The sequence below is a fragment of the Lathyrus oleraceus genome, chromosome 1 (genome assembly GCF_024323335.1).
Source record: "Lathyrus oleraceus cultivar Zhongwan6 chromosome 1, CAAS_Psat_ZW6_1.0, whole genome shotgun sequence".
In the NCBI taxonomy this organism is placed as follows: Eukaryota; Viridiplantae; Streptophyta; class Magnoliopsida; order Fabales; family Fabaceae; genus Lathyrus; species Lathyrus oleraceus.
The window spans coordinates 357488999-357500034 of record NC_066579.1 but is presented as its reverse complement, the minus strand read 5'-3'; the positions used below and the strand labels follow the sequence as shown (position 1 = coordinate 357500034).

General features: G+C 34.8%; 1 protein-coding gene across 1 annotated transcript; it reads left to right on the top strand.

Annotated features, from left to right (window-relative positions):
• The first annotated feature begins 209 nt into the window (after window positions 1–209).
• On the top strand, window positions 210–2654 carry LOC127136348 (probable pectinesterase/pectinesterase inhibitor 12). Its single transcript, XM_051062920.1, has 2 exons — window positions 210–1152; window positions 1512–2654. The coding sequence occupies exons 1-2, from the start codon at window positions 249–251 to the stop codon at window positions 2198–2200; spliced, it is 1593 nt and encodes a 530-aa protein (XP_050918877.1). The 5' UTR covers window positions 210–248; the 3' UTR covers window positions 2201–2654.
• Window positions 2655–11036: the final 8382 nt, after the last annotated feature.

The following is an 11036-nucleotide window of genomic DNA, read 5'->3' as shown; positions in this document are numbered from 1 at the left end:
CAGTGTAAGGATATTTTACACTGACACTTAATCACAGTCATTGATTTTTTAGAAAAGTTTGATTTTTTCTATAATCACATATAAAATAATCCAAACGAATGATTGTGATGTTTTGATAATGTTTTATACTCACAATGCATAACAATTAATTTCATTAAAAAAATAATATAGGAAAAGTGAACAATACTAATATTCCCAAAGTATTTTATTTAAACAAGTTAGATTCTCAACTTTTTCATGAACATTTCATGGCTTCCTCATCTCACAAACTATTCCTCCTTCTCTTTACAATCCTCTTCTCACTCACTTCACCTCTCCACACAACCACTTCCACAACCACAACCTTAAATCACAAACTCACTTCCTTAAAATCTCTCTGCAAAACAACACCATACCCAAACCTTTGTTTCAATACCTTAAAACTCACCATCTCAATAAACATAAACCCAAACATCATAACCTACCTCCTCCAATCCCTTCAACAAGCAATATCCGAAACCACAAAGCTCTCTAATCTTTTCCACAACATCGGACACTCGACCGCCGTCATAGAGAAACAAAGAGGATCAATTCAAGACTGCAATGAGCTTCACCAATCAACCTTAACTTCATTAAAAACATCATTAACCCGAATCCGTTCCTCCAACAAAAGAAACATAGCTGATGCTAGAATCTACCTAAGTGCAGCACTTACAAACAAAAACACATGTCTAGAAGGACTTGATTCTGCTTCTGGTAACCTTAAAGCAGTTCTCGTGAATTCTGTTATCAACACATACAAACATGTGAGTAACTCCCTTTCTATGCTCTCAAATCATGTAAACCAGGCTTCAAATCAAAAGGGTCACAAGCAAAAAATGGTTTCTCCAAAATGGCTAGATTTGGATGAATATGATCGTAATGAAGCACTTGTTGTGGCTGCAGATGGAAGTGGGAACTTTAGCAGTATCAATGATGCTGTAAACTTTGCTCCAAATAATAGTATGGTTAGGATAGTGATTTATGTTAAAGAAGGGATTTATGATGAAAACGTTGAAATACCAAGTTATAAAACTAACATTATCATGCTTGGTGATGGAAGTGATTCTACTGTCATCACTGGTAACAGAAGTGTTGTTGATGGATGGACCACTTTCAGATCTGCAACTTTAGGTGAAGTTTTTTTCATCCTTTTTCTTGGTTTGTCTTTTACTCTTTTGGAATTTTCTGTGCTTTATCTTTTAAAAAGCACAAGTGGTTACTCATGCAATATATAGATTCTACAATATTAAATCAATTATCAATCAACTATTAAAGTCATGATTGTTCACCCTTATAACATATGAATAGCCCGATATCATAGAAACCCGATAGTAGGTGGTCATACGAATTATATATCAGACTTTGATATCATCTTAAAATTTAGATTAAATTTAACTCAGACTCTAAATGATTGAATTTGTAATGTAAGTGATATATGCTACTTGTTTCCGAAATGACAGCTGCATAATAAATGTAAAATTTGTTTCCAGCTGTATCAGGCGATGGTTTTCTTGCAAGATACATAGCATTTGAGAACAAAGCAGGTCCAGAGAAACATCAAGCAGTTGCATTAAGAGTAAATGCAGACTTTACCGCCTTTTACAAATGCGCAATTTATGGTTACCAAGACACGCTTTATGTTCATTCATTTCGTCAATTCTATAGAGAATGCGACATCTACGGTACCATAGATTTCATATTCGGTAACGCAGCAGTAGTATTACAAGAATGCAACATTGTTTCAAGAATGCCATTACCAAATCAATTCACTGTCATAACAGCACAGTCAAGAGATAATCCGGACGAAGACACTGGAATTTCGATACAAAACTGTTCGATTCTAGCCACGGACGAACTCTATTTGAACTCTAGTAGAATCAAGAGTTACCTTGGAAGGCCATGGAGGGTTTATTCTAGAACTGTTTTGATTGAGTCTTATATTGATGATTTTATTGATGATAAGGGTTGGACAAAATGGTCAAATGAACAAGGTTTGGATAGTTTGTTTTACGGGGAGTATGAGAATTATGGACCGGGTTCGAAGATTGATAATCGGGTTGAATGGTTGGGTTACCATTTGATGGATTATAATGATGCTTATAATTTTACTGTTTCTGAGTTTATTACTGGTGATGAATGGCTTGAGTCTACTTCAGTTCCTTATGATGATGGAATTTGATATAGAAAAGATAATGTACCTTTGGTTTGTTACTTTTCTATATAGCACCAACATCTCTCGAAAAAAAATATGCATGTGTCTGTGTTGATATCGGACATTCGTACAAATACTTACTATTACTTGTTAGGATGATATTCCAGGTATGGTGCTTCATAGTTATGGCTAATATTACATCAACCACATATATGAGAAGTTGTTAATAGTAGCTTGTAGCATTGAATGAAATGTGATCTCAACTTGATTGTATAATTCTATGAATTATTGTAGTTAAAGAGGTACACCTCGTTTGTTTGGTGAGGTGGTTAGTTGGTGGCTAATTAGGCCCCTATCTAGTCTCCAATAGTGTAGTATACATGCATTTGACCTTTTTCTCTCAATGAAAGATTTAAATACTAATGGTTGAGATTATAAACTTCAACTAAACCTCAATGAAAATATCAAACCTTTTTCTCTCTGCCTTTGTGTCTCTCCACTTTCTCCTCCCTTTTGCTCTGTACGTGGTTGCCGTATATCCGTCGTATAGTCTCTCCGCCTATTTTTTAGTCTCTCCTTTGTATCTCCATTGTATTGATTCCTTTGGTAGCTGTATCACTATGTATCTCTGCCGTATTGCCATGTCTTATCACCCTATCTGTATCACGCCGTATCTTTGCCATATAGTCATGTCTTAATCACCGTATATATATAACTTTGTATCGCTCTTGATATTGATATAAATGTTACTATAAAAGATGTTGAATTGAAACAAACTCACTTACGTTAAAATAAGTGTTCCGGATCGGAACTAGAATTATGTTTGAGTTAGAAAGTTAGACTTCTAATGTGATGTTGGAAGTCTCTAATGCGATGGATTATAATGGTGGACCTATAAAGTTAACATTTCAACACTCAAGTCGGTGATTTAAACAAAACAAAAAATTAAATGTTGAAATAAAATTAACACTTCAACACTCAAGTCGGTGATTTAAACAAAACAAAAAATAAAATGTTGAAAGTATGAATGTATCTAAAGTCTTATGTGTGCATGAGTATTTATCCCTGGATCAAGTTGATTAGACATTCTTTGGAAAATTAGTGAACCTTATTTTCTTCTTGGGCTTTCAACCGGCATAGAGAAGTTGCCCCCATGGCTTGTTGTGCTATGTTGGACGAGAAGTCTTCTAGGTTTTGTGTCAGTCTCGTTTGGTAAGCCGTCCACGAGTGAGACTTGACGTGTCCTGTTGAGAGAGAGAGAGAGAGAGAGAGAGAGAGAGAGAGAGAGAGAGATTAAATGTCCTTCCCATCATTTGGGTGCAAGTAAATCTAAACGTGTGTCCTTAGGTTGACAAGTTAGTTCGTGACGTTTTCCCCTAGAATTGTTGAATGCACTCGAGTGTTGTGGTATTCCTGAGGTGATATCTAGCAAATTTTATATTTTCACATTTCCTTTCTATTTGAGTCGTTGCTTGCTTGATTTATTTCTCTATATAAGTATCATCCAATTTCGCAAATGGATTTTCGCTCTTACTACCATATGAACCACATTTAACCTTTTAAGAAATTGTTTGCTCTTCCAGTTTTTTTAGCAACTTCTGATTATAGTGCATATTCCCTCCTTACGAAAGCAACGTGTTCTCTAACTGACTATCCTCTCCTTCTATTAGCCATTCTTTATTGATATATCTACGCCTTAGGTACCATTTCAAACCCTGACATTTATCGCATAATTTCCACTCCTTTATCTTGTTATGACTAGTATGAACATTTGATCTTCTAATTCGGGAAGTGACCCTTTTGATCACGACCCTTCATCGTCGATGGGGATAGAAACCCCCTAATAACAACTTTCGGGCACACTCTTACCTTGACTCAATCCTGGTGGTTATTTATGAAGGTTCTGATTTTGGGGAGGATTTTTCTGAAGAATCTTCTAGCTCTTTCTCGAATATGGAATTTGGGGAAGTCTGGTGATGAGGTTAAATCGGTTAATGCTACATTCATATCTCTAGAGATCACTGGTGAGTTTGTCCAATTTGTTGGCCTACCGCCTTTTGCTATGATTACTTCCCCGGACGAGCGAATACTTCATCTTTTCATTGACACACTTAGGATTATCCAAGGTTACGGCCCTAGCGAGACTGAGGTTAGGTGCTAAATATAATTTCTCAAGGCGTCGGGCGTGATTGGTTTGCATCGTTTGCTGGTTGTTGCATGTTTGACCGATGCGACTAAGGATCAATGGGTTGACATCGGATTTCTTATTGATAAATATTTAGTAAATGTAATAAATCTCATTGCAAGTAATAAAAAATGTCCGTATCCACAAGGATACTTTTTTTTTTAATTTTAAGAAAACAATTAATGTGTTATAATAATTGAATCAGGGGGTTTTTAAGGTTTGAATTAATATAAAATTCTTAAATGAAATAATGGAAACTTTATCAGATTAAAGGCGATTAGTCTTTGTTTCAATTCCCTGTATGTTGTTGTCTATTTGTCCTAAATTGATTTATCATAAATTATGATGGTTTAACTAAAGTGTTATACTTAATCCCTTGGTGTATAGACCACTACTATACACTACAAATCCCTAATCCCTTAGGTCAGTTCGAAGCTAAAACACGAAATTTGGATCGTTAAACCTTTAAATCACAACTTATGATTTCTTATTCCTAATCAATTACTAAGTTGAATAGTTAAACTATTCAGAATTACAAAATTAGAGCCATTAATCCCTATAATTCTAGGTTCGATATTTGATCTCCTCAACACATACAAAGCAATGAACAAAAAAATTTAATTGAGTAGCAAATACTGATTATTCTAAATATATAAATAGTACAAAAATCAAATATATGATCAAACATGTTTAAACAAGTTCCTCTAACAAACTCTGATAAAGGGAAATTAGCTACTCATATTGAAAAAAATCAAACAATAGAAGTATGTAAAGAGTACATAAGTTTTCTATAAAAATTTGGCTTTCGAAGATGAAAACCTTCGTTCCGGAGCTTCACTTTAATGTTTTTCGTCAAAATTCATGTGCCAAGAATATACCCTTTTACAAAATTGTCTTTTTCCCTTTTATAGAAGTAAAAATGCATTCAAATATGAGTCCTATCGTGCCACTATCATTTTAGATCGTGTCACGATGTCATGTGCAGCATCGGGAACGCATCGTGATCCCTTTACATCGTGGCGTAATCTTTCCCTTTTATAGCATTTTGTGCCACAATTTGGGCACGATTTCCAAGGATGTATAATTCTTTTTCTTTACAATTACTTGGTTTTTTCTATGTTTCTAAAACTTCTTTTTATTTATTCGTTTTCTGCACAAAAACTAATGCCAATTAATCTAAAACATGACTTAAACAACTACAAATGCTTAATAAAATTAATCGATAACATGGTGTCGTCACAACCACAAACTTATTTTGTTACTTGTCTTCAAGAAACTCATATGTCACTGAGATTCTCCATAGAACATCGTACTTACTAAACCAATGATAGACATATTTATCAAGTAGAATAACTACTTCCATTCCATGCTTCGATCCTAACTAATCGAAAGAGTCTTTCTTCACTACCGATGTACTTAACCTGACGCTCAATCTCACCTTTCACTCATTGTTGAATAAAACATGGTGATCACTAAATCACATATAAATGTCATCAGGCAATGACTTTGCAAAATATCGTAAAAATTAGTCACTTTTTTATTCACAAACACACTTTTGAGTTCTTTCAAAGGTTGTAACATGGCTTATGCCAGAGTGATATTTTTTTGTCAGTAGGCTTAATTCCTTGGAGTTAAGTACCTACTACTTTTCTATTTTCACACCATCCTTACAATCTTTTTATTTGTTAACTAATGGGCACTTTAATTCTAAATCTTTCCTCTTATCACTTTTTTTCCAGAAACTCTAAATTCGAACATTATAAGGACTTTTTCTTGCTTTTATTCATTCTTTTTTTCTTTATATTTTTCATCAACTTTTTACTTAGGAAACTTTTTCTTTCCTAGGGTGTCGAGTTGACCCAGCTTTTTCAACCTTCAACCTTTCGACTTGTCGAACCCTATTAGCTAGTTGGGCGATGTTCCTCAGGTATTGGGTATCTAACTTCTTCCTAATGGAATAGTCTAACTCACCCGCAGCTATTTCGACTAACTCATGTTTAAGCACTTGGATAAAGCATCTCACTTTCAATTTCCTAAAACTATTAAGGTAGTTATCTATTAACTTAGAGAACTTTCTCTTTACATTGGCCAGTTCTATTATTCTAATCTTCGGCTGACCTATGTAAAACTGGTCATGGAATACTCGTTCTAACAGATTCCAATTACATATGGAATTTGGGCACGGGTAGTGACCCATATAAAAGAATTCTTAATTAAAGAATTTGGGAAATACTTCATTTTTTAGTTTTCATTATTGGCAATGTGTTTGACAATGAATTCTTTGGTCTCCCCTGTAAACTTAGTGAACTTAGGGTTTTTCTAACCCCTTGGAAGTTTAGTCTGCACTAAGGCCATTTTGGGCTAAAAAAAATTCGACCACGTTGGCTATATTATTGGGAATTTCCTATCCCATCCTATAGGGTGGAAAAATAACCTATGGAAAACAGAAAATGCCCCTCAGATTCTGGAGATGTATCTCCGGATGCACCATGCACCAGTTTTATGACACATCAAACGAGTGTCACCCTAGATTAACATAAAAATTATTCCAGAGAAGCATCTGCGGGAATTTTCAACAAATATATTGATAGTTCAGTAACCCAGTGGATTTATCGGAGATGCATCTACAAAGGTTTGGGACGGGATTTTGAAATTTCTGTCAACTTTGCATGTCAAATATTTCTGGAGATGCATCTCCGAAATAATTTGATAAAACACTCACAGGCATGATCACACATCCATACTTGTTTTCAACTCTAAACCCTCAATAAAAACCCTTCTATTGTCAATCCATATTTTCACTCCAAATCTTCGATCTTGTGTTTCATAACATTAAATGGAGAAAACCAAGTTGAAATTCTAGGTGAAAATCATTTATTTCAAGCCTCATTTCTCACATCAATCTTGTTTTAAGCTTTGAAATGTGTGTTTTATTCGGAGATACATCTCTGGAGTTTGTGTGAACTCGTCCAGAAATGCATCTCTAGTACCTATTTGTTATCATTTTTCCAGTTTTGTTTATAGTTTTAGAACTTATTGAGTGCTTTATTGTAATTGTTTTCATTAGATATGGTGCACCCCAGTGTTTTTCCCAAACATGTTGTGTCTCCGGATTCCAAAGGTGTGGTTGTGAATGTGGTAGATGTTGGCAACTAATTTAAATATGAGCAAGAGATTAAATTCCATGATCAAATGTTTCAATGGATTTATATAGAGGCCTCCAAATTGGGATTTGATGTGGTAATTGGAAGGTCCGATAATGGTTTGGATAAAAGAGGTGCATTTGTGACAATGACATGCGAAAGAAGTAGGAAATATAGACATCCTCTCTGAAATTTTAAATGAGATGACACCAGTTCAAGAAAATGTGAGTGTTCCTTTAAGTTGCATGATTATATATTGGCAATTAAGAAATGGATATTTAATGTCATATGCGGTTTACATAACCATAACTTGTGTGAGAAGTTAGTCGGTCATCCGATTGTGTGTCGCCTCATGCCGAAAGAGAAAGAATGTGTTTCAGACATGACACTGAATTTGGTTCATCCAAAAAACATACTTGCAACTTTGAAACGTAAAAGACCAGAAAATATCTCAAATATCAAGCAAGTGTACAATATTCGGTACCAAACTAACAAGGCGCTAATGATGGATAGAACTGAAATGCAACAACTCTTAAAACTGCACAAGTGTACAAGACTTCTTATGCATTACTTTTTAAGTATCACATGACAAAGAATGTGAGAAGTCAGGTTAAACCCGCAATAGGGACGGAATAGATAAAAGTTGAAGATGGAAAAATGGTGAAGGAGGGTGTGATAGTGGAAAAATAATGGATCCATTGAATCTTAGAGTAAATTCTTCTACTAAAGAGTTATATGTTTATTCCATTATAAATTTCAAGAAGGTGTGCGAGAAATATCCATATTTGTTGAAATGTATTGAGAGCACATTTTTGTCCATGTGAAAGAGAAAATAGTTTATGCATGGACTGGTCAAGTTAGACACCTTCTGAATACAGAAAAAAATTGAGTTGAGTCTGCCCATGCTACATTGAATAACTGTTTTGGAAATAATAAGGGTGATTCGTGTAGAGATTAGGACTCCGTGAACCAAATGATCCATAACTAGCATAATGAGATACATACATCATTTGGTCGGAGCATCACGATTTTGGAACACATATTTAAAGACAATAATCTTTATTCTCAGTTGGTTGACAATATATCTCGAGCGGTTTTGAATTATATTTTTCACGAAGCTAAATGAGCGGATAATGTAGGCTCTGATATCACAAAGTGTAGATGCATAATTATGAAATCCTATGGTCTCCCATGTGCTTGTCTTATTTAAACGAAGGTGAAACTTGGTAGTGTGTTAAGACTGTATGAAGTTCGCAGTCACTAGAAAAGGCTTAGGTTTGAGGATGATGGTGTCATGAAAGATGGTAAATCAAATATCTCTATCTTGATTGAATGGGAAGTGATACAAGAGATATTTTTACAAGCCGATGACAATATGAAACTCCACATCAAAGAAAAATCGAGGAATATTTCTTATCGGGAAACCACTGGCTTGAAACACTCTCTCAACCGGTAAAAACAAAAGGTGCTTCGAAGAAGTTCAAGCCTACATCGAGTGAACATTTAACGGTGCGGGCTTTTTCGTATTTTGAACATGTTGACAAAGTTTTTCCGGACTCACCAACTCTAAAATATCAAAAAAGTGTTTTTAAAGGAGCTCGCATTAGCAAACCACCACCTTCACCGTCTCCACAAAAAATTTCATCCATTGATGAGATGCTGAGTTTTATGCACAAATACATCGAGCGGATTGTGAATGTTTAGGGTAATAGTAATTGTGGTTATCGAGTTGTTTTGGATTTACTCGGTAAAGGAGAAGACAATTACACACTTGGCTGCCATCAACTTATCCATGAGTTGGGGACCCATAAAGAATCATACAACGACTTTACAAAATGAATGAAAACTTTGATGCAATTTATGAGTCTTTTGTTCCTTGTATTAGTGGGCCGACAACATAGGAAAAATGGACGTGTTTCCCTAAAATGGGTCATCTCATAGTATGTGTGTATGATAAAGTGTGTATTGATCTTACAAGATACACTTTTTTCGAAAACCTTTTTCCTACTATGCACCGCCCCACCTCAAAATCCAAATGATCATATTATGTGTATTGTGTGGCTTTCAAAATCACGACACTTTGTTCAGTTTACTTGAAACCGGGATTCCCTATACCACTTACATCACTGGAGTGGGCAACTTATTCAACAACAAAAGTCGAGACTTAGTCGGACCATTTTGTGGAAAGGATGCAAGAATGCGAGAAATTGAGAAAAAATGAAATAGAAATCGAGACTTAGTCTTTTGTTCCTTGTATTAGTGGGCCGACAATATAGGAAAAATGGACATGCTTCCCTAAAATGGGTCATCTCATAGTATGTGTTTGTGATAAAGTGTGTATTGATCTTACAAGATACACTTTTTCGAAAACCTTTTTCCCATTATGCACCGCCCCACCTCAAAATCCAAATGATCATATTATGTGTATTGTGTGGCTTTCAAAATCACGACACTTTGTTCAAGTTTACTTGAAACCGGGATTCCCTATACCACTTACATCACTGGAGTGGGCAACTTATTCAACAACAAAAGTCGAGACTTAGTCGGACCATTTTGTGGAAAGGATGCAAGAATGCGAGAAATTGAGAAAAAATGAAATAGAATCAAATGCACAAAAATCAAAGGGGGCACCACCCATACTTATAGATTTAGCCGACGGCAAATCTTTTGATTTGTTTTAGTTTTTCGTCATCAATTAACTTTATGTAATTCTGAACTAATATTAGTGAATTGTAATATATATAATTTCAAATATTTTAATATATTTTTGATATCTTCCAAAAAAATTGTTCATTTTCCAAATAAAACACTAAGGTTTTGTTTTCTTCTTGGTTCTAGAGAGGTTTCAGAGGTGTATCTCTAGAATAAGATAATAGGACGGTACCACAAATGCATCTCTGAAACCAACATTGATGCTTGATAGAACTTTTGTGGTCCACATTTATCTACAACTTCTATAAATTAGGGGCTCTTGTTTGTTATTTCATACAAACACAAAATGTCTCAAATTTGAAAAATAAACATCATCTGGTATGTCACAAATGTCTCCTTCTCCAGCACGACACTCGAGCGAAAGTTTAAGCTCAATGAGTACACCTCTTTTGCAGATTTGTAATACGAAGTACTTAATCTCATACCTTACGGAGATAAATTGAAGCTCGAGTATCGTGCATCGTCAATTAACAATGAAGGCATGATTGAGTTCAACAACTTTGAGCTCAAGACGGATGCAGATGTAACGACTATTTGGAATAATTTTTTTCATTTTGAAATAAAACTTACGCTCGAGTTGGAAGCTACGATTTCAAGATCGATCAAAGATAATGTGAAGATGTTAAAGTGTCCACCTAGATATTAATATATAATGTTTCATTTTATGTAGAAATCCCCTATGTAGTGTTGATTTTATGTTATGAGTGATACTTTTATTTTGTCAAAATACAAGTTTTTGGTTTTCTTCTTCTGTTTATGATACACATATGTTAAGGAGATGCATCTACAGACAGATTCCAGAGATGCATCTTCGAATTATAAA